The sequence below is a fragment of the Gobio gobio genome (assembly GCF_949357685.1).
Source record: "Gobio gobio genome assembly, chromosome: 24".
In the NCBI taxonomy this organism is placed as follows: Eukaryota; Metazoa; Chordata; class Actinopteri; order Cypriniformes; family Gobionidae; genus Gobio; species Gobio gobio.
Window position 1 is genome coordinate 6,510,806 of NC_137120.1, and position 24,976 is coordinate 6,535,781.

The window sequence follows — 24,976 nt, forward strand, 5'->3', positions numbered from 1 at the left end:
GGGAGTAAATGTGCTTGGTAGTCATGAAAAAAAACTAAATCCAAAATAAAATAAAACAAAAAAGAAAAGAAAAGAAAAAGAAAAGAAAAGAAAAAAGTAATTTTAGGATCTTAGTTTTTTTTTCATGACTATCAAGCACATTTACTCCCTAAATCCAAAATAAAATAAAACTAAAAATAAAATAAAATAAAACAAAACAAAAAAGAAAAGAAAAAATAAAAAAAGAAAAGAAAATAAAAAAGTCATTTTAGGATCTTAGTTTTTTGTTTGTTTGTTTTTGCAAGTAAGTTTTTTTCCCATGACTATCAAGCAAATTTACTTTCTAAAACCAAAAAAAAAAAATAAAGAAAAGAAAAAAAAGAATAAAATAAAATAAAAAGAAAGTCATTTTAGGATCTTAGTTTTTTTTCATGACTACCAAGCACATTTACTTCCTAAATCCAAAATAAAATAAAACAAAAAATAAAATAATAAATTAAAATAAATAAAATAAAATAAAAAAAGTGTCATTTTAGGATCTTAGTTTTTTTCATGACTCCCAAGCACATTTACTCCCTAAATCCAAAATAAAACAAAATAAAACAAAAAATAAAATAAAAAAAGTCATTTTAGGATCTTAGTTTTTTCCCATGACTATCAAGCACATTTACTTCCTAAATCCAAAATAAAATAAAATAAAACAAAAAATAAAATAAAATAAAATAAAATAAAATAATAAAATAAAATAAAATAAAATAAAATAAAACAAAACAAAAAAGAAAAGAAAAGAAAAAAGAAAAGAAAAAAGTCATTTTAGGATCTTAGTTTTTTCCCATGACTATCAAGCACATTTACTCCCTAAATCCAAAATAAAATAAAATAAAACAAAAAATTAAATAAAAAAAGTCATTTTAGGATCTTAGTTTTTTCCCATGACTATCAAGCACATTTACTTCCTAAATCCAAAATAAAATAAAATAAAACAAAAAATAAAATAAAATAAAATAAAATAATAAAATAAAATAAAATAAAATAAAACAAAACAAAAAAGAAAAGAAAAGAAAAGAAAAAAGAAAAGAAAAAAGTCATTTTAGGATCTTAGTTTTTTTCCATGACTATCAAGCACATTTACTCCCTAAATCCAAAATAAAATAAAATAAAACAAAAAATAAAATAAAATAATAAAATAAAATAAAATAAAATAAAATAAAATAAAACAAAACAAAATAAAACAAAAAAGAAAAGAAAAGAAAAGAAAAAAGTCATTTTAGGATCTTAGTTTTTTTTTCATGACTACCAAGCACATTTACTCCCTAAACCCAAAATAGTAACAAGAAAAATAAATAAATAAAAAAGTCATTTTAGGATCTTTAAGTTTTTTGTTTGTTTGTTTTTGCAAGTAATTTTTTTTCCATGACTATCAAGCACATTTACTTCCTAAATCCTTTTAGGATCCTTCCTAAGTCATTTTAGGATCTTTAAGATTTTTTGACAATGACTAAATCATAACATCATGACTACCATTTCCTCATTATTAGAAATAATTGTTTTTGGCCTTCTCCACTGCGATTCTCATTAAATTTGTGGATGCATTTATTTAATAATTATACAGCAATGCAATCATTTACATACTTATTTATGGTTTAATTATTATTTAATTTTGAGATGACCATTTAAATTTTCATGGCACCAATACTTTTAAATACATTAATATAATAAACAATTGAAATAATATATTATTAGGCTGGGGTCAACATGTGCTTACTTGTCATGAAAATAATGTCACAATGCAAACAATCCTAACAATACTAAAAGAACACTTGATTTTAATGTAAAACAATAAATGTGTTGCTCTAGTTGTTGATCAAGCACATTATTCATGGTTTCATTTATATGCTCTAATATTGTGGACACGTCAAGGTTCATTTGAACCCACATTAGAAATCTGGCATTACCTGATAGGGGTAGTTGTACCAGCATTGTCTCGTATCCCACATCCAGGGAGACTAGGAAACACACACACACACACACACACACACACACACACACACACACACACACACACACACACACACACACACACACACACACACACACACACACACACACACACACACACACACACACACACACACACACACACACACACACACACACACACACACACACACACACACACACACACACACACACACACACACACACACACACACACACACACACACACACACACACACACACACACACACACACACACACACACACACACACACACACACACACACACACACACACACACACACACACACACACACACACACACACACACACACACACACACACACACACACACACACACACACACACACACACACACACACACACACACACACACACACACACACACACACACACACACACACACACACACACACACACACACACACACACACACACACACACACACACACACACACACACACACACACACACACACACACACACACACACACACACACACACACACACACACACACACACACACACACACACACACACACACACACACACACACACACACACACACACACACACACACACACACACACACACACACACACACACACACACACACACACACACACACACACACACACACACACACACACACACACACACACACACACACACACACACACACACACACACACACACACACACACACACACACACAGAGTTAATAAAAAACAAACCCCATAAGCACTCAGAGAGCTGTACGGCTGTAACTCACCTGCCACAGGAAATGGATCCCGTAAGTAAATATATACAGATAGAATGTAAACCTCCACCTGCAGAGAAATCACAGCGGCCGTCAGATGTGAAACCACAGATACTCAAATACACAGATGCATATGGAAGGAAACAGTAAAGGTCCCATGATGTGGATTTGTGTGTACTTATATTGTTAGTATGATTTTTACATCATAAAATGTCATAATTTAGAAATAAAAGGCATTTTTTTATTCTGATATTAGCCCTCTGGCTTGAATGCTCTGTTTGAAGGGGCGTGTCCGCTGTGAGACTTCAGTGTAAACGCCCACTGCTGTGATTGGCCACTGTGAGACTTCAGTGTAAACGCCCACTGCTGTGATTGGCTGCTGTGAGACTTCAGTGTAAACGCCCACTGCTGTGATTGGCCGCTGTGAGGCTTCAGTGTAAACGCCCACTGCTGTGATTGGCCACTGTGAGACTTCAGTGTAAACGCCCACTGTTGTGATTGGCCGCTGTGAGACTTCAGTGTAAACACCCACTGCTGTGATTGGCCGCTGTGAGGCTTCAGTATAAACGCCCACTGCTGTGATTGGCCACTGTGACACTTCAGTGTAAGCGCCCACTGCTGTGATTGGCCACTGTGACACTTCAGTGTAAACGCCCACTGCTGTGATTGGCCGCTGTGGGACTTCAGTGTAAACGCCCACTGCTGTGATTGGCCGCTGTGAGACTTCAGTGTAAGCGCCCACTGCTGTGATTGGCCGCTGTGAGACTTCAGTGTAAGCGCCCACTGCTGTGATTGGCCACTGTGACACTTCAGTGTAAGCGCCCACTGCTGTGATTGGCCGCTGTGAGGCTTCAGTATAAACGCCCACTGCTGTGATTGGCCGCTGTGAGACTTCAGTGTAAACGCCCACTGCTGTGATTGGCCGCTGTGAGACTTCAGTGTAAACGCCCACTGCTGTGATTGGCCGCTGTGAGACTTCAGTGTAAACGCCCACTGCTGTGATTGGCCGCTGTGAGACTTCTGTGTAAACGCCCACTGCTGTGATTGGCCGCTGTGAGACTTCAGTGTAAACGCCCACTGCTGTGATTGGCCGCTGTGAGACTTCAGTGTAAACGCCCACTGCTGTGATTGGCCGCTGTGAGACTTCTGTGTAAACGCCCACTGCTGTGATTGGCCGCTGTGAGACTTCAGTGTAAACGCCCACTGCTGTGATTTAGGTGTGGGGGAAAATTTTGATTCTTAGATGCATCGCGATGTGGACGTGGACGATTCTGCATCGATTCACAAATGTAAAAAAAAATAGATTTTCTAAATGTTGATAACGTAATGTTGACGGAACGCAAAAGGCGCAACTCTGAAGCATGGGTCCGTCTGTGGCTTGCTTTACACCTATCGAAATTTCTAGCCACTGGGGGACCATAGACAGGCTAGGGGAACTCAATGTTAAAAAACCTCAGTGACATTTTCATGTCATGTGACCTTTAAAAAAATCCAATCAATCTGATGAAGTGTGATGGAGCAACGTGCTGATTTTACTGCTGAATCACAGAGAACGTGGGCGGATCTTTTGTTTGCCAACAAATGCATTTGATATTGCTAAATCTGAAAATACAACAACAACTCGGTTTACAAAATAATATGCGTGCGTGCCTAATGCTGACAAACGTGTAAGAGTTCCCAATTGAAGGGCAACAATACGTTCCTAAAACTATGACGAGAATACTTGAAACTTCAAAACATTCCTCACTAATGAACCAAACCAACCAGCTCCAAGATGAATTATGAGCTTGTTTACGAATCGAGCTTGAAATACTTGAAACTTGAAGCGTGGTGTAATGCACATGTTGTGGTTAAAGGATTAGTGCACTTCAAAAAGAAAATGTCCTGATATTTTACTCGCCCCCATCCCATCCAAGGTGTTCGTGTCTTTCTTTCTTCAGTCGAAAAGAAATTAAGTTTTTTTTTATTTTTCTCCACATAATGGACTTCAATGGTCCAAATCAATGCGGTTTCAAAGGAAGGGCTTCAGAGGCTCTGCACGATCCCAGACGAGGAATAGGGAATAGCCAAACCACCGGCCATGGAAGCACCACGGATTGCGTAATCATGTCTGAAAGGTCACACTAGATGTAGGCAGAAATACCGCCCCAAGCCATAGCTGTCAACCCTCCTTGTTTTTCCGGGTTTCTCACGTATTTTAGCTTAGTCTTCCCGTTTTAGTATTTTCCCGTAAAATATCCCGTATTTTATGCTCTGATTGTGTTAACTCAGAACACGCAACTATCTGTGTCTGTGAAGTGGCTTGCACTTGGGTTGCTAGACCTCCAGTCCAGCAGGTGGCAGTACACAGACAGTAGCTTAGGCCAGTGTTTCCCAACCGGGTGCCGTGTAAAAGTCCTTCAAATATTTTTTTTTTGTTCAAATTTTTCAAATAATTCTCTTTGTAAACTTTGTTCAATGCATGCGAGAGTTGCCATATGTTCGAATATGACCAGTCATTTTCGCCGTCATCACCCGGGTGTAGGGCTGTGCAATTAATTGAATTTCGATTTCAATTTCGGCTCCCAACGATCACCAAAATAGTACAATCGAGAAAAACCGATTATTTTGCCATGTTCAGTTTCGCAAGAACACTCTTATTTTGTCTTGCGTTCTGAATGAAACGCGCACGCGCACATCCGCCCTCCAGAAGCCACAAACTCTCTCAGGTCGTGAGTCTCGTGACTCGTGTGCATATCATCCGCTGGAATTTAAAAAATCGGCACGAGTAAAGATGGCAGAAGGAGGGCAGTTACAGCAGCGTTTGGTGAGCAGAAAAGGCAAAACCAACTCCGTTGTCTGGGAACAGTTTGGCTTCGAGGAATCAGACGACGAGCAGAAACATGCTACGTGCAAGATTTGCTACATGGCAGTGGCTGCAACGCAAGGGAACACTACGAATTTGTTTAACCACTTGAAAATTAAACACAGAGTGACCTATGACAATCTAATAAAGAAACAAAAACTGACCAGAGCAGGGGTGCCGTGTAAACGTCCTTTTTTTCCCTTCATATTTTTCAAATAATTCTCTCTTTGTAAACTTTGTTCAATGCATGTGAGTGCTGCCGTATTTTCGAATATGACCAGTCGTTTTCTCCGTCATCACCCGGGTTTAGTGCCAGAAGACGTGAATGAGAAGTAGCGCGCGCTCACGCTGTGAGGAAATGTGTCTCTGTGCGCTCATCCGAGAGCGCGCACACGTCTCACAGCGCACAAATATTGAGTTCTCTTTCAAATCTTGCTCTTGAACGGACAAACTCACACAAAACGTATGTCAACATGTCCACCTTGATGAGTATTCTAGCAGACATAGTCTGTATATGCCTTAAGTAAACTTTATACAGTCGAGAAAGACGACGCATATCCGAGCATTAGGTCTTAAAGGGGCAGTAGCCTTTACTGCTGCAGGGCTCCAGAGTGCGACTAAATGGTCGCATTTTGCGACTAAAATTTTAGAGTGTGCGACTGAATTTTACATCCAGTCGCACATGTGCGACCAGTAAATTTGCCTGCTGTCGGTACTGGAGAAATTAAGAAAATACACTTACTAATTATAATTGATAGACGTTATGTCTGGCAAATTCTATCTATGCCAGCTGTTTCTATATGAGATAATATTAAACCATTTGTCCGTGATGCATTTTTGCCATTCGCAAATCAGAAGAGAGAGAAAGCGAGCGAGCTCTCTCACGTGGAGCTACAGCGAACACACACACACAGTCAGCTTAATGAGTGACGATGGAGAACTACACAAAAGTTTAGTCTGCTTAAACTTTAGGGATGTGCTGTGATATTATTAATCTAATTTTATTTTCGATTTTGGCTTCCAAGAATTATAAAAAGATGGTATGAGGTAAAACTATTCCTATAGCCGTGTTCGTCGAGCTCATCCTTCCCTTCACAGCCTTGCGCTGTCATTTCTCCCTAAACCTAAACTAAACGTCAGATTCAGTGATTGTTGTAAACTGCATTCTCTACTGTTGCTAAACTGTGGGATGTGTTTGATAATAGAGCTATTAAATGCACAATAATCCGCGCAAGAGACGCTGTTTCCAACTTCAAGGCGGCTTATGTGTGTGTGCTGCAAAATGGACCGGCTTGCACTTACTATTAGGCTTCGTGTGCGCGTCTAAACCATCAAATAAACAACAAATAGCCGGTGTCAAAATGACCGGATTGGAGAGTAGTTATTTTAACAGTTTATATCTTAAATGGGCGTAAATAGTTTGGAGAAATAGGAGAATATGATATTATTAGTTCTACATTCGATCGGTCTTAAAGGGGCAGCGTCTAATAAACCTGCTGACGATTGAGCCATTAATTCGAATCGAACAAAAAGGCAAATAGAAAATATTCACATCTCTTGAATTAATAACTTTAGCTTTTATAAGCATTAATCTATCAATTTATACAGTGAAAACTATGCAGTGTTATTTTACATTTCATTACTTTATCAGATTTCTTTGTAGGTTTGTTCTTTACTGTAATATTAATGTTAGCAGACCTTCCGAATGCCTGCACACTGGTCCATTTACAAATAGATGTTTTATATTTTTGTTCAAACTTTGCGGTTTCTTTTGCTATAGATATTTTACTTTTCAGATTATAAAGCCATGTTAATTATGTTCTTAATTATGTTTTTTTTTTAAATATAATACAAATAAAATAAAGTATAATAAAAAGAACCGGTAAGAATACTGTTAAAGTACCGGATCGATAAGCAGTATCGGTAAGAGTAGTAATACCATTAAAACCTTAACGATACCGATCCCTATTAGTAATACAGTGGATATTAGTAGATTTGGTTAGCATGTTGATTTACGGTGTGCGCCCCTAAAATTTCTGGTTGTGCCCCTAAAATTTTCAGTTGGGGGCCACTGTGCTCCTAGTGAAAAAAGTTAGTCTGGAGCCCTGTGCTGTCTGTTTAATGTCAAACAACAAAAGACAAGGACATCACTCACTGCTCTTGATTGAATAGCTTTTGTAAGTTTAATAGAATTAATCTTTAACTTATGCACTCAAATTTGCAATGTTATTTTACATTTGATACATTTCTGTACCTGAAAACTAATGTTAGACGTACCTGAAAAACCTGAAAAGCATATCTAGCCGAACCATATTGTTGATCTTATTTATTTGTGGTTATCATTTTTACTTGAATACTTTTATACTTTGATTTGAATATGTTATATTATTTATTTTAATAGTTCAAAAAGTACAACAAATGTTACAATTTCAACTGAATTGTTGAAAGGTCTCTTTTTAATAAATGCAACACATTCCCAAAGTCATGTGAAATAATCGCGTTACATAATCGTGATTTCAATATTGACCAAAATAATCGTGATTATAATTTTTTCCATAATCGAGCAGCCCTGACAAAAAGCATAAAATAAAATCGGTCCATTTGCATCTTTCGTGTGAACTGGATGCGCGAATGAGGCGAAATCACGTCTATCGCGCCGCAGGACCTCCAGTCGACCAACACATCTTTACATCGACTTAATATGGAAATCACTCGCTCCAGGCGCTCTATTCGCGTTCGGTGTGAACACAGCATAAGTCTTCGCACGGTACTTCTGCCTACGTCTAGTGTGACCTTTCTGATGTGATTACATATTTAGATTTTTTTAAAAGATAAGAGCCTCATCTGGTATCGTGCAGAGCCTCTGGAGCTCTTCCTTTGAAACTGCATTGATTTGGACCTTCAACATTTTGGTTGATATAGAACTCCATTATGTGGAGAATAATCCTGGAACTTGATTTCTTTTCAACCAAAGAAAGAAAGACATGAACATCTTGGATGAGATGGGAAAATTATCATTTTGAAGTGAACTAATCCTTTAAATTCCTCATTGCTTTCGATAAAAGCAGGTAAAAAACTTTCACCATGGAGGTTCTCTTTCACTATATTTCATGTGCTAATGTGCTAGCGCTAGCAGAAAATGAAAACCTACATGCTCTCGCAGAACTTGGTTCTTGTGCTGGGCTTGTCCTGGTTCCGCCGGTGCCGGAACCATCGCTGGACCTTCCGCACGTCCCAGTCCAGCTGTTTCGACAGACCTTCTAAATGTCGGGAGTCCGGCGACTACAAGAAACAAAGAAAAAGGGCATAAATGTCATTTACATCATTCTGTTGTGGAAGTGATGCTGGCAGTCATTTTTTTTTACAGAATGGCTGCTAAGTTTAATTTCATTGCTACAATTTTATTTATTAATTCCAAATACATGCAAATTAATAATATTCTTACACTTTTTGCAAAAGACTAACATAATTACACACATATTCATACATACATACATACATACATATGTACATACATACATACACATCCATATTTTATATACATTTTATATATATATATATATATATAAACAAACACACACTCATTCATTCATTCATGTATACATTTAAGAAATGTAAAATTTGCATGTATATACTGTATATATATTTAGTGCTGGTCAAATTAACGCGCTAACGTTACATTATATGATTGCTCTTATTCATGTAAATGCTTTTAAACTATCTAAGCGTGACAAGACACAACAGAACGCGCTGTGTGTCAATGTCCTGACACACACACACACACACACACACACACACACACACACACGACAAGACAGAAGAGGACGCGCTGTATGTCAATGTCCTGACACACACACACACACACACACACACACACACACACACGACAAGACAGAAGAGGACGCGCTGTATGTCAATGTCCTGTCTGTGTGGGTGCGTCCCAAATTCCCAATCAGATCCCTAGTTCAGTAGTCAGGGCACTGGTCAGGGAGTCGTCCACATTCACTGATTCACCACCTAGGAAGCCGAGGGAGGGACACCCCTCATAACCCTGACACACACACGCACACGTTTCGTGCATACATCGAGTTCTCTTTCGCTCTTGACCAAACAATAACAACAACACAGAGAATGTTGACAAAATGCCAGTTTTGTCAAGTATTCTCATAATAGGAGTCTTAAAGGTGAACTATGTAGGATTTTTGCAGTAAAATATCCAGAAACCACTAGGCCAGTGTTATATATTTTGTTCAGTCGAGTACTTAGAATATCCCAAATGTTTCCAACTATTTGTAAATCGTGAGAAATTGCTATTTTAACCAAGGAACCGGGACGTGTGAGCTATGCGTGTGAGGGAGTCGCCTGTCGATTGCGTCATATCTGCGTCACCCTCGGTCTCCGGTTTTATTCAGTGAAACACTTTACTCTCACTGCAGTGTGAACAAGTGTCATAGCAGCCGCCGAGCTGCAGTCCCGCTCTTCAATCGCTCCTGCGGCCTTGCTCAGCTCCACAACACTCGCTCCTGCTCTGCTTCACTACAGTAATGTTAATAATCGCATCCATGAACATGATTTCTGCCCGAGTCCTATCCTGACTGTTTCCCACCGGCTGTGAGCTGAAGACCACATGTCCCAAGATTCTGCGCTCAAACGTGGCGTCATCAAACTACGCCTTTGTTTTGAACAGGCGACCTCTAGTGGACGGAAAAGTTACATAGTGCAGCTTTAAATGAGTTAAATAACGTGACAGCGCGTCAGATCCATGTCATGTTCGTCAGCGGCTGATCTTAAAGTGACAGCAGCACTGATGATGTCTGTCATTAATATTCATCAAAGAACAACGGGAACAGAAAAAATTGTAGCTTTAATGATGATTGATCTAGATTTCATTTATTATTTATGCAGTTAAGAAAGGTGTTGATAACTTTATTCAATTTCTGTATAGGCTATGTCTAACAGGGAAGGCCACGGGTAAATATAACATTTATTATAATGGGTTTATGTAAAGATTGTTTTAAGTTCACTTAAATTAAAATTTTTTTTTAAAGCCTAATAAATGTTGAAATTGGCAGCTTTCAGTTATACTCTAATGTAACGTCATTAATATTTCATAGAGACATCAGTGATACTGGCCTTCATTCATAAAAAGATGCCATTAGAACAAATATTTAAAATAAGCTGTCTTTAAATTGTTTCTACATTAATTTGGAGAGTGACTGAATATCAAATATATAATATCAAAATATTAAAAACTTGAAAAAAATTAATTGTGAATAATTACAGAAAAATTAGATTAATTAGTTAATTTTTTTTAATCGATTCCCAGCAGGGATGCAGGGAAAGTGCATGATACAGTTTGTCCTAAACATGACACATGCTTTATATCAAGGGCTTCAACATAACTGGTAAGATATAGTTAACACATATAGTTTAAAGCCCTGTCAGACGCTCTGAGAGATACTTGTGCTGACAGACAGATAAATACTTGCGCTGTTTAAAGCGTTGGAGATGTGGTGCTTTCCTCAGAGCATAACTTACATTTCACAGGGATATTCTCCATCTGTAAATGTTAGAAAGTCATGCAAATGTCCATTTTGCTGTCAGGAGCGGACGAGCCTTATGCATGTGAATCTCCACTAAAACTCAGGCTTCCGTGAACGAGCGCCGCCGCGTACATGCGCGCCAAACAGACGGAGCGCAGTAGAATAGCAGCGCAATAATTCTGACTAAAACATACATTTCTAAAAGATTTGTTGTTGGACAATAAATGTGCCATTTGTGGAATTTTAAACCTACAAGTAAGTGTACTTATATGAAAGTGACCATTATAATGGGGTAATCAAATATAGACTAATATGCTTTTGTTTTTATTTTTAGTTCAGTTCAGTGAATTATTACTTTTGTTTTTAGATTTAGATGTTAGAATGTAATGTGATTTTAATCCATTTTTTGCATATAATATTTTGCATAGCCTACATTACATTCACTGTATTTGCTTATAGCCTTCAGGACATCATTGGGCAGGATGTGAAATAAATACAGTTTTTTTTTTTTGTTTTTTTTAAACGTAGAAAATACCAGGATATATACACCGTGTATCGCCATTCAACCAAAAAATACAGAGATATGATTTTTTGGCCAAATCGCCCAGCCCTACATTTATATATAGGGCTGGGCGATATGGCCAAAAAATCTAAACTTTTAGAAATGTATATTTATAAATGTAAAAATGTTCTTAAATATATACACAAGCATGTGTGTGTATTTATATACACAGTGCACACACATATATTATGTAAACACAAACTTTTATTTTGGATGCGATTAAATCGCCCAGCACTACTTTTATAGTTTTAAATTTAAATAGCTCTATATATTTATTGCGGATTTTTACATCGTGTACACTTTAAAGTTAGTTTAAACAAGGTAGTTTGTCACGTCAGAAACACAGTTGATTTCAAACCGCGTTTGCATTTGCACACTTATTAGTGTGCACATGGTTTGCCTGACAGATATATAAACAACATTAAGAGCTTGGGTTTCACCACAGGGGGTCTTTAAGTTAGTGCAGAAAAACCCCAAACTTGCATAGAAAGCAGCAAAACGACTAAATGAGGCCACATACTGCCAGCTTTTTTCCGCAGGCCAACTAAAACGATCAGATAAGCTCGACACCCGTAGCAAAACGCCTCAGTTTCGGCGCTGATAAGGAAGATTTACAGCAGTTCAACAAAACGGGTCTTTGAAGCCATTGGTTATTGTAAAGATAAATGTTACAACTTTGCACCCAATAGAGTCTCTATTCATCGGTCGGGTAAAGCAAAACATGCTAGAGTTGTATCTATGCACGCTTTCTCGGCTAAAGTTGAAGCCCTGCACGATGACATTGCCTTGATGGTCTCATAAAAGAGGAGCAACAGGTTCATACGAGAGAAAAAACAGGAATGGGACACTGAATAAATGTTTATGATTAAAACACATTTTATCATATTGCTACGTTTTAGGAGTTTGTTTCAGTCTTATCTCTTCCTTTTCCATTACGCTAAAGCATACCTTTGTGATAGATGTAAACACTTTCTCCAGGACGGCGTTGGGCTGAGCTCTCCGACTCAACTCCGTCTGGATGTGAAGGATGGAGGCACATGGACCCGCGATGCACCTGCAGGAGGAAAGAAGAGATAAAACTGGATCTTATCCATCAAATGATTTGCATGCCGCTCCTACTAATCTAGATTGAGACTCTCAACTTATGTCAAGCGTTTTACATTAAACCCATTTTATTTGGATCTACTTTCCTTCTAGTCAAACCCAAATTATAATTAAACAACATTTGACCACACTGTAGACCCTAACACTCATAACACTTCATTGGTTTGAGTAGGACAGATTTACATTTAACAAGTTAAGTTAAATTAAAATGAACTGTTATGAGTATTTAGAACTTTATTTTTCACAGAACTGACTTACACTATATTGCCAAAGGTATAAGGCCACCCCTCCAAATCATTGAGTTCAGGTGTTCAATCACTTCCATGGCCACGGGTGTATAAATCAAGCACTAGGCAGACGCTACTACACACATTAGTGAAAGAATGGGCCGCTCTCAGGAGCTCAGTGAACTCAAGCGTGATACCGGGATAGGTTGCAACCTGTGCAATAAGTCCATTCCTGAAATGTCCTCACTACTAAATATTCCACGCTCAACTGTTAGTGGTGTTATAACAAAGTGGAAGCAATTGGGAACAACAGCAACTCAGCCACGTTAAATCACAGAGTGGGGTCAGCGCATGCTGAGGGTCACAGTGCGCAGAAGTCGGCAACTTTCTGCAGAGTCAATAAACCTCCAAACTTCCTGTGGCCTTCAGATGAGCTCTAGAACAGTGTGTAGAGCTTCAGGGAATGGGTTTCCATGGCCGAGCAGCTCATCCAAGCCTTACATCACCAAGTGCAATGCAAAGCGTGGGATGCAGTGGGGTAAAGCACGCCACCACTGGACTCTAGAGCAGTGGAGACGTGTTCTCTGGAGTGACCAATCACGCTTCTCTGTCTGGCAATCCCAGGGTTTGGCGGTTGCCCAGAGAACGGGACTTGCCTGACTGCATTGTGCCAAGTGTTAAGTTTGGTGGAGGGGGGATTATGGTGTGGAGTTGTTTTTCAGGGTTTGGGCTTGGCCCCTTAGTTCCAGTGAAAGGAACTCTTAAAGGAACTTTTGCTGATCATTTACTCACCCCCATATCATCCAAGACGTCCATGTCTTTCTTTCTTCAGTTGAAAAGAAATTAATTCTTTTCAGGATTTTTCTCCATATAATGGACTTAAATGGGCTCCAAACGGTTCAAGGTCCAAATGACAGTTTCAGTTTCAACGTGATCATCTCTGAGCTCCGCCATAACTTCCGCTAAGTGAGGTCAAAATACGAGCGTGGACATAGATGTATACGTAGATGCCTCATTAGCGCCTGCACGGATCAGTATGACCACGCTCGTACTTTGACCTCACTTAGCGGAAGTTATGGCGGAGCTCAGAGATGATCACGTTCGTCTGATAAGAGGTAAAATAATAGCATAAATACTGCTCGGTTTCTCGCAGAAACTGATCGTTTCGCTAGATAAGACACTCGTTCTGGTATCGTTTAAAGCCCTTTGAAGCTGCACTGAAACTGTCATTTGGACCTTGAACCGTTTGGAGCCCATTGAAGTTCATTATATGGAGAAAAATCCTGGACTGTTTTCATCCAAAACCTTAATTTCTTTTCGACTGCAGAAAGAAAGACATGGACATCTTGGATGACATGGGGGTGAGTAAATGATCAGCAAAAGTTTATTTAAAAGTGAACTAATCCTTTAATGCTTCAGCATACCAGGACATTTTGGACAATTTCAAGCTCCCAAACTTTTGAGAACAGTTTGGGGACGGCCCCTTCCTGTTTTAACATGACTGCACACCAGTGCACAAAGCATCGGTCCATAAAGACATGGATGAGTGAGTTTGGTGTGGAGGAACTTGACTGGCCTGCCCAGAGTCCTGACCTCAGCCCGACAGAACACCTTTGGGATGAATTTGAGCGGTGACTGCGAGCCAGACCTATTTGATTCCTATTGCTTGTTTGTGTTACACATGAGTGATTCCTCAAACTGACAATCACAGACTTATTAACTTTCGCTAGCTTGAAAAACACACAACAAAATCCTCCCAAAACTTACAGTTAAAAGGAGTCAGTTTCCTCCCTGAATTCTCAGGTGAGATTTGTGATCTATAACAAACTTCAGAAACTTAGCGAGTCGGTTCTGAAACGCATTTCTGAGGCAGTAGAACAAGACATTATTTGACTCATGCAAAATCCAGCAACATTCCTAAAACTCCACCGAAGGCAAAACGAATCATTCTGACCCACTGAATAATGAACGCCGGCAGCTGCTGACAAAACTTAAGGACAGGAACATTAATGACTGCTGCATTTCAGATTTGTTTAGATCTATAAACAAGTAAACAAATGAAAACTGGCAGTGGATAGTGGAAACACATTTGCATGGCCTGATCCCAAACATCTTACATTGTCAGGTGAGGTTTGTCATATTATAGCTGCGTTTCCACCGCAGGAACTTTCCCCAGGAAATAGGAACTTTGGGCTGGGACTCGGTGTGTTTCGACCGCTGGGTCTGAATGAAGTTCCGGGTTAGGGCTGTAACGATTTGACCAAAAATAAAAACCTCGATTAATTGAACATTTGACCTCGATTACGATTAATGAACGATTATTTTGCTTTTTTTGCCCTCATAAGGTTTTTGAGTAAGTTCACTGATAAGGTTTGTACTGTAAATATTTTCTACTATTATAGGTGGATTTTTTTTTTCTAATGAAAAAGTGCATTTCTTTGTGATTTTAAAATACATGAAGGAAATGGTTCACTTTCAGCAGTTATTGTCTATGGGGCAGATTTCTGTTTGTTGTACATCAGATAAATAAATTAACACAGTAGGCCTACATTACATTTATTTGAATGCATTAATGAGAGAGAGATTGTGTGTGTGAATTAGGCTACTCATACCGTCTCTATTCATTATGAAGCTGTGGTTTGTACTTACTGCAAAGGTATTAAAGGGGTCATAGAATGACATTTTTGTACAAGTTAATATGATTCTTTAGTGTCTAAATGAAAAGTTTGTAATATACTTTAAAGAGCACCTATCATGGAATTTTGAAATGTACCTTTCATGTAGTGTGTAACATAGATCTAAGTGAACAAAAACATCCTGTGATAGTTTGAAATATGACAGTGCACCGTATATATAGTTATTTTCTTTCAAAAGTAAGAGTCGACTCGGAGTCATTTTTAAGAATCGTTAGAAGACCGAAGCTTTTTCTCTGACTAGATGACGTCAACTTGTCAAGTTATTTGAATACGATACGCCCACTTATTGCGCTCCAAGACGCCAGTAAAAACTAGAAAACATCATGGCCACGAGACACTGTGTTCTGAAGTGTGACTCAAAAGCAAACTTTTTTCATCTGCCCAAGGATGAGCATTTGAAGACTAAGTGGCTTGAAGTAGGGGTGCACCGATCCGATATTAGGATCGGATATCGGCCGCGATACTGACAAAATAGCTGGATCGGGGATCGGAAAAATGAACAGATCCACAAGCCGATCCAGGTGTTTTTTTCCGTCGCAGCAGAACCGACGTCATTCGTCAGCTTCACGTGTGTCGCATGCTCAAGAGAGTCGGCTGTGTGGAGGAGATATTTCACGCTTGCCACGCCAACTAGTTCGCAATGTCTGCAAAGTAACTTAAATGTTTCGAGGGGAGGTGGTATTACTGCAAAGTCAGGGTTTTTCCTGCATTGAACATTTTTTGACGGCCGCCAAAGCCTAATTTGATGAGTTATTGTGATTTACGAGCGATGTAGAACAGATGCTGCGCTTGTGACTGAGTGACAGAGAGACCGATCTGAGAGCTCCTCCCCCGCGCGCGCGCTCTCTGGGTCTTCAAAATAATCAGCGTTAGCTCTCTCATATTTCACATATTAATCCAAATCAAAAGGTCGGAAGACCGAAACCATGTTGCACGTGACACATTCGGACAAATTTGTCCTTGAAATATCGCTGGTTGTGAATTGCGCTCAAAAAACATTGCCTCTTCTCTTACCAGCTGACATAAAGCATACTTTCAATAAACGGGAGACAAATTTTATTCAGTTATGAAGTGTTTTCTTTGTGTTGACATCTTTCGCGATGTTCTTACAGACGGGATTCACACACAACGTGTCTGCTAATGTCCGATTCGTGACCTGATGACTCCTTTGAACAGAATCATTTTAACGACTGGTTAGAACAACTGATCTGTCCAACACTGAACTCATGAATCAGTTTATTAATTTACTCAGAACGCATCTGAAATGAGAACACAAGTGCTTACCCAATTAAGCAAGAGTGGGTAGTAAGAATTATTTTTAATTATCGACAGTATTTCAGCTTATTTCTGTTGACAATGTGTAGTAAAATAAATAGGCCTAGCCTACAATCATTTAGACAGGAGTGAGGTGAAACCAGAAAAAAGTTGTTATTAGCTAGCTGATCATTTTTATTAAATTGCATATGGCAGAAAATTAAGACTATTTGTTAATTTGTAATGCTACTTTTTAATATTGATATGATTATATACCAAAACAATGATCTGTAGTGTAAAAAATGTTTGGTAACTGTCAGATTACTATTGTATGTTTGACTGTTTTTTGTTTCCACTGCTACATTTTATTTATTTAAAGAAGTTTGATTACATTCTATTTTAGATTTGAAAGCACAATTGTTTTTTTAAATAAATAAGAATTCAACACTTTACATACATCTGTTATTTTGTCTTAGTTATGTTTAGTTAGTAAAGTCTGGTGCCTTTAGTCTCTTCAAGGAAGGTATAAGGTGGAAGATATACAGTTTATTATTAATTCAAAAATAGTATCGGATCGGTATCGGGTATCGACAGATACACAAAGCCCAGGCATCGGTATCGGGACTGAAAAAGTCGGATCGGTGCACCCCTAGCTTGAAGACAAACCATACATCGTCGCGATTGAGTGTTTATTAGTCGTCAAATGTATGTTTCGCGATCTCAGGAAGCTTTTATTATGGACTTCTATTATGGCACATGGTATCTTCTTCGTCTGTCTGTACCATATATGGACTACATGTGCTCAGAGCGCCCTCCGGCTGCCAGGATGAATTGAAAACAACACATAAGAGACTCAATCGCTCATGATTAGGCTATTTCTGCCCATTTTGAGGAAGTATTGAATAAAAAATACTCCTCTGTTTAGAAATTTGACACAGACATATGAGAATCTATCAATATGTCTCCTCATCTGCACACTTTTGAACTAAAAGCCCTGAGGGATGTTGATTTGTCGCGAGTCTTCGTGAGGAGTTTTTTTTATGAATGAGATCAGCTGAGGCTCATATTACAATCAAACGGTACAGACGCGGTTTTCATTTTCATAACTCCTGACACATATTAACAAATTACTGTCACTATAAGACTTTGATGGGCGTTCCGTTTCCGAAAAAATCTGCACAGACTATACCAATCACAACTGACTGGGTCATCGGACCAATCACCGCAGATTAGCGTCACGTAAAGGCGGGGTTTTGAAAAGTGAATCACTAAAGGAATCATTTGAGAATCGCTGTCAAAACAGGTAAAAATAAATGCATATTATAAGAAAACTAAAGTCTTTTTTGTCATTGCATGCATGCAAAACTGTTGTTGGGGACTTCTAAAACAATATTTGGAACATTTTAAATGCCATGATAGGTGCTCTTTAATTAAAAATTCTCATTAGTATTGTAAGAAAACACTCAATTTACCTGGTCAAAACCAGCTCAGTTTTCAGCAAGTCATTTCAGTGTATGTGACTTTAAATGATAATGAGCTTTGCTGACCCCGCCCCCTCTGCTCTGTGGGGCGTTTGGTTCGACCCGACACAACACCACAACACACGTGGAGTGTTGCCTTGACAACATTTGAGGGTATATTTTCGAGAAATAATGGCAACGGGAGTCTCTGAGGACACATCTGAGCAACCTTATCATTTTGAACCGGAGTCGGACCAGGAACAGATGACGAACCCATCGAAGTTCGAACAGGACGTTTCTGAATGGTTGGTTAACGTCATGTCACTTTGATCTATCTTTGTACTGGCAGAGTAGTGTAGTTGCTATGTGTTTACTGATGTGTTAGTTCATTGACAGATTGATGTTATGTTATAAGATTTTTTTTTTTACATTACTTCTTAATCAGTAACAGACACCGTTATAAACCATGTACAAAAGTAAGCTTAGTGTAGTGTTACCACGTTAACTTTATCACCCGAGTACACAGTTTGTAATAACAAACATAACGCGTTGTTCATTATAAACGTGGGATTATGAATTATATTGAGAGCGTCATAAACAGAAAGCATGCCGTAATGTAACTTACCCTGTAAACTTTAGCCTCATTCATCGTGAAGCGTGCAAGTGATTTGCAAAGATTAATATAAAGGTTAATAAAACGTTACACTCACATCTTCCTGAGGTGCAGCAGGAACACGATCCTTTTTTCAAGAGCAGCTTATTAGCAAAACCTGCTTTATACTGACGCTCGTTTATAAAGCAGTCTGCTGAGAAATGATTCGCGCAAACATTGACGTTGATCGGGGGAATATTCCCTTCTAAAACAAAACTCAGCAGCCACTGGGTCTTCAGCGGTTCGGATTTAGGAACATCAAAATGACTGCTGTGTTCGTTATTACACCCAACAACACAACACCACAATCGCTTAGACGCCATTCTGCTCCAGAGTATCAACAATGGCGGACTGATGACAGCTCGCTCAGGGCGGGTCTGTGTTGAAACGCTGCTGTCAATCAACAATCTTAGGAGGGGCGTACACCGTGTAACGTCACACGGTCAGACCGCTCGATTTGAGACAGGGGAAAATATATAAGGAGATTAGAAAAAAACACTGGATGTATTTTTATCATTATAGGATGGTTGTGTACAGGCACTGCCAACACACATTTCCGTATAATCAACTTGTAAAAGTGCATGTACCATTCTATGACCCCTTTAAAATGTATGCCTATAACGGTTGAGTTTCTAAGCTCCTTTAGTGACTTTAGTCACAGGACGGCGTTGACACTGCGTTTCTGCGCTCCTCTCGGCACGCAATCTTCACATGATGTTAGAGGTTGTGAATGTCGGTTTCGGTTATTTTTCGATTAATTGTACAGCCCTATTCCGGGTAAATATTTCCCCCTCCAAACGGCCCTGCTCACGAGGTAGTACTTTTTCAAAGTTCAGGAACTCTCGGGGTGGGACTTGGGTGCGTTGCGCTGTGGCTTGATTTTGTTGCGTTGTGGCTTGATTTCATTGTGTTATTGCTTGATTTCATTGTGTTGTGGCTTGATTTCATTGTGTTATTGCTTGATTTCATTGTGTTGTGGCTTGATTTCATTGTGTTATTGCTTGATTTCATTGTGTTGTGGCTTGATTTCATTGTGTTATTGCTTGATTTCATTGTTTTTTGCGGCTTGATTTCATTGTGTTATTGCTTGATTTCATTGTTTTTTGCGGCTTGATTTCGTTGTGGCTTGATTTTGTTGTGTTGTGGCTTGATTTCGTTGCGTTGTGGCTTGATTTCGTTGCGTTGTGGCTTGATTTCGTTGTGTTGTGGATTGATTTCGTTGTGTTGTGGATTGATTTCGTTGTGCTGTGGCTTGATTTCGTTGTGTTGTGGCTTGATTTTGTTGTGTTGTGGATTGATTTCGTTGTGTTGTGGATTGATTTCGTTGTGTTGTGGCTTGATTCCGTTGTGTTGTGGCTTGATTCCGTTGTGTTGTGGCTTGATTTCGTTGTGTTGTGGCTTGATTTCGTTGTGTTGTGGCTTGATTTCGTTGTGTTGTGGCTTGATTTCATTGTGTTGTGGCTTGATTTTGTTGTGTTGTGGCTTGATTCCGTTGTGTTGTGGCTTGATTCCGTTGTGTTGTGCTTGATTCCGTTGTGTTGTGGCTTGATTTCGTTGTGTTGTGGCTTGATTCCGTTGTGTTGTGGCTTGATTCCGTTGTGTTGTGCTTGATTCCGTTGTGTTGTGGCTTGATTTCGTTGTGTTGTGGCTTGATTTTGTTGTGTTGTGGCTTGATTTTGTTGTGTTGTGGCTTGTGGCTTGATTTTGTTGTGTTGTGGCTTGATTTCGTTGTGTTGTGGCTTGATTTCGTTGTGTTGTGGCTTGATTTCGTTGTGTTATTGCTTGATTTCATTGTGTTGTGGCTTGATTTCGTTGTGTTGTGGCTTGATTTCGTTGCTTGATTTCGTTGTGTTGTGGCTTGATTTCGTAGTGTTATTGCTTGATTTCATTGTGTTGTGGCTTGATTTCGTTGTGTTGTGGCTTGATTTCGTTGTGTTATTGCTTGGTTTCATTGTGTTGTGGCTTGATTTCGTTGTGTTGTGGCTTGATTTCGTTGTGTTGTGGCTTGATTTCCATTACGTTGAGTTGTGAACTTATGTATGCTTTTTAAATTTCGTTGTGTTGTGCACTACTGGGTATCTGCAGGCATTATATAGCACAAGAGTGGCCTCTAGAGGCCAAATAACAACTATCACTGACGCCTCGTGTTGTTTATATTAACACGTGAGAGCACAGAGAGCGTCCACACATCAGATGCGCATTTAAAACACCAACAGCGAAACGGTATGAATACAGAACACTTCAGTACATGTGGCCAAATCATTATAAAGTAATTAATTTGTTGACTAGATGCTGCATTAGCAGGAACAGAACAGCAGTGTCTATGCACTGAGAGGACGCTAACATTAGCAGAACCTCAAGCAGGTACAACAATGTAACAACTTGTGACGTGAGAAAGCAAACCGTGTCGTCATGCGGCTGACAGAAATATAAACAAATCAGACACGCTTTCGATTTCAAAACATATTTTGTTATTTTGATTAGATAATCAGATAAGATAAAGTGTTTTATCTGTTAACCTTCGTTAATGCACTATGAACTAACATGAATGATCAAGGTACAATTGTATTGCTCAAATATTAATACACGCTGTAAAATGTATATTGCATAATGCATTTACTTCATGTGAGATAGCTAAATAAGCTAATACACACTTGTTAACAAATGGGACTTGATGTCTGTTACCTATGACATTTACATACATGTTTCTAGTTTATAGCTAAAGAAACAATATTTTAATGTTGAAATTATTTTCTGTAGAACTGTTTCTGTTAGAACTCCTCATTTTAATATATTTATATTTACATATGTCATTTGCCACATTTTCATGGTCCAGTACTGTTTTTTTTATTTCTTGTAATTATAAAGTTAAGCACTTATGTTTTTTCTAATTTTTCCAGTATCATTTTAAAATCTATCGGTCGATTAATCGATTATCGGCAAGTGCGGTCCAACCTTGTTATCGGTCGACCTTTAATTATGATTTGAATATCACTTCAACAAATTGTTTACAATAATTTAACAATTTTGTCTTGAAAAACATACCAATAACAGCAACAATAATGATAAAAAAAAGACAATCTTTCAATTTAATACTAGGGCTGTCAAAGATTAATCGCGATTAATCGCATCCAAAATAAGTTTGTGTTTACATAAAATATGTGTGTGTACTCTGGTAATTATTATTTATATATAAATACACACACAAGCATACATATTTAAGAAAAAAAATATTATTTTTATATATAAAACATTTATATTATAGATTATATAAATGTATATACAGTATATACATGCAAATATTTCTTAAATATATACATGAATGTGTGTGTATTTATATATAAATAATAATTAACAGAGTACACACACATATTTTATGTAAACACAAACTTTTATTATGGATGCGATTAATCGCGATTAATCTTTTGACAGCCCTATTTAATACATGATAGAAATTCTAAAATTATTCCAGGAGAAACCTTTTTAAAAATGCCCATTAATATATTTTCTGAATAAAAACAGTCAAATATCATTTAAAAATAGACATTCAATTAAAATATGATTCACACAAATCATAAACTGGTTTCTTTTCCCCTTTCAATACATTTAAACGAGTGATTCTTGAGTGACCAATTTGATATCTCATATACAACCTGGTCATACCCATTTTCAAAATAATAACAATAATTCCTTGATTTAGTGCTGGATTCACCTCCATTTGGCTTTTTTTTAATTATTATTATTATTTACATATTCAAAACGGGCTGGCAAAAGACTTTCCAAAAACAGATTTAAGAACTAAACAGTTCATGAGAACAAAAAACAAAACAGTTAATAGCGCTCAAAGTCCTTCATATAAAACGTCTAAACTTAATATTAAAAGATCTCTTAAACTATAAAATCAGACCAGTGAGCAGCTTGATAAACACGCCGCCCTGTAATGACCCCACACACTCCATGGCCGGCGTAGCAAATGTGTTGACAATGGTTGTTTTGAGCAGTTCATTAACCCAGAATTGGCACACTAGTGAACTATGTCTCCGGCCCACAAACTACAAACTACACTGTGGAATCTGACACTCGCCATAAAAAGCCAACTTTACCAATAGGTTTTAATTAAAACGGGGAGGAAAGACATTTGAAGTGTCTCAGCAGAATTAGCGTTGCACAAGCCTAAGACGCAAACCATGTTGCGTAAACAGTGACATTCCCTGTCTGACACATTCACAATACTCCCTTTATGACGAGGGTCAAAGTGACATCTAGGTCTGAACTAAATATTAGCCCGCTGACTAAAGGCTCAGCTCAGCCAAGCACAAAAGATTTGAACAATACAGTCACAGCGAAAATCTCATTCATTACAGTTAGCGGCCGGACTTGACTCGAGTCACATGTCCGTCTGTGTTTGGTTTCAGGAGGGTGGGCTGCAATCGGTGGGACGTCTGAAGACACAAACGGTCGGCTCCAAGTGAACAGACTCCACGTGGGCAGAGGGCTTTTCCTACTTTGAGACAATAGAAAGCATTGTCACCGCACACGTTATCTTTTGTTGGGTATATAAAGCCGGATATTTGCACACAACTATCCTTTTAAACTCGGGTTGCGAAGGGACTGAACATTTCCAGAAAACAGTTTCCAAAAATTCACCCCCATTTTAAACTCCAAAATATAGTTTTTCCTCAGTATTTGTCCTGTTTGCCATTACAAATATCAATACACATTTACTTCAGATGGAAAAAAAAAAAAAATCACTGGATTTCTGTGAAATTCATCAAAATTGGATTATACTTAAACCAAGAAAAAATCTCTGTCAGTAGAGTAAGATAATCTTGTTTTCACTTTGAATGAAGCATATTTAATTTTTTTTCTTGTTTTAACATAAGCTCTGGGACAATTTTTGCGGATTTCCGCCTGGATTTGGCCTACCCAAATTGAAAAGCTTCCCATACTCACACACAGTGGTCTCTAAATACACAATTCTGGTGTCATTTTACAGGAAACCCTTTGAAGTTACATAAACCACTGCTAAAAGTTATAAACATGTAAGTATACACTCACCTATTTGGGCCATTTTAGTTCAGTGAACTCCTTGTTATGTTCAAGAAACCAATTTGAAATGATTCGAGCTTTGTGACAGCTGGAAGTAGCCATCAGAGGATGGGACATGGTGGTCATAAAGGGATGGACATGGTCAGAAACAATGCTCAGGTAGTCCGTGGTATTTAAACAATGCCCAATTGGCACTAAGGGGCCTAAAGTGTGCCAAGAAAACATCCCCCACACCATTACACCACCACCACCAGCCTGCACAGTGGTAACAAGGCATGATGGATCCATGTTCTCATTCTGTTTACGCCAAATTCTGACTCTACCATCTGAATGTCTCAACAGAAATCCAGACTCATCAGACCAGGCAACATTTTTCCAGTCTTCAACTGTCCAATTTTGGTGAGCTCGTGCAAATTGTAGCCTCTTTTTCCTATTTGTAGTGGAGATGAGTGGTACCCGGTGGGGTCTTCTGCTGTTTTAGCCCGTCCGCCTCAAGGTTGTGCGTGTTGTGGCTTCACAAATGCTTTGCTGCATACCTCAGTTGTAACGAGTGCTTATTTCAGTCAAAGTTGCTCTTCTATCAGCTTGAATCAGTCGGCCCATTCTCCTCTGACCTCTAGCATCAACAAGGCATTTTCGCCCACAGGACTGCCGCATACTGGATGTTTTTCCCTTTTCACACCATTCTTTGTAAACCCTAGAAATGGTTGTGCGTGAAAATCCCAGTAACTGAGCAGATTGTGAAATACTCAGACCGGCCCGTCTGGCACCAACAACCATGCCACGGTCAAAATTGCTTAAATCTCCTTTCTTTCCCATTCTGACA

At 38.5% G+C, this 24,976-nt stretch overlaps 1 protein-coding gene across 2 annotated transcripts in view; it reads right to left on the reverse strand.

The window, feature by feature from the left end:
- cers5 (ceramide synthase 5) overlaps nucleotides 1-24,976 on the reverse strand; it is a 50,809-nt gene that overhangs the window by 14,203 nt on the left and 11,630 nt on the right. For both annotated transcript variants that reach the window (XM_079807616.1, XM_079807617.1), the window contains exons 2-5: nucleotides 12,657-12,762; nucleotides 8,755-8,885; nucleotides 2,771-2,828; nucleotides 1,935-1,985 (exon numbers count right to left, since the gene is read on the reverse strand). In XM_079807616.1, coding sequence (XP_079663742.1) covers nucleotides 1,935-1,985; nucleotides 2,771-2,828; nucleotides 8,755-8,885; nucleotides 12,657-12,762 — 346 coding nt within the window. The remainder of the gene's footprint in view (nucleotides 1-1,934; nucleotides 1,986-2,770; nucleotides 2,829-8,754; nucleotides 8,886-12,656; nucleotides 12,763-24,976) is intronic.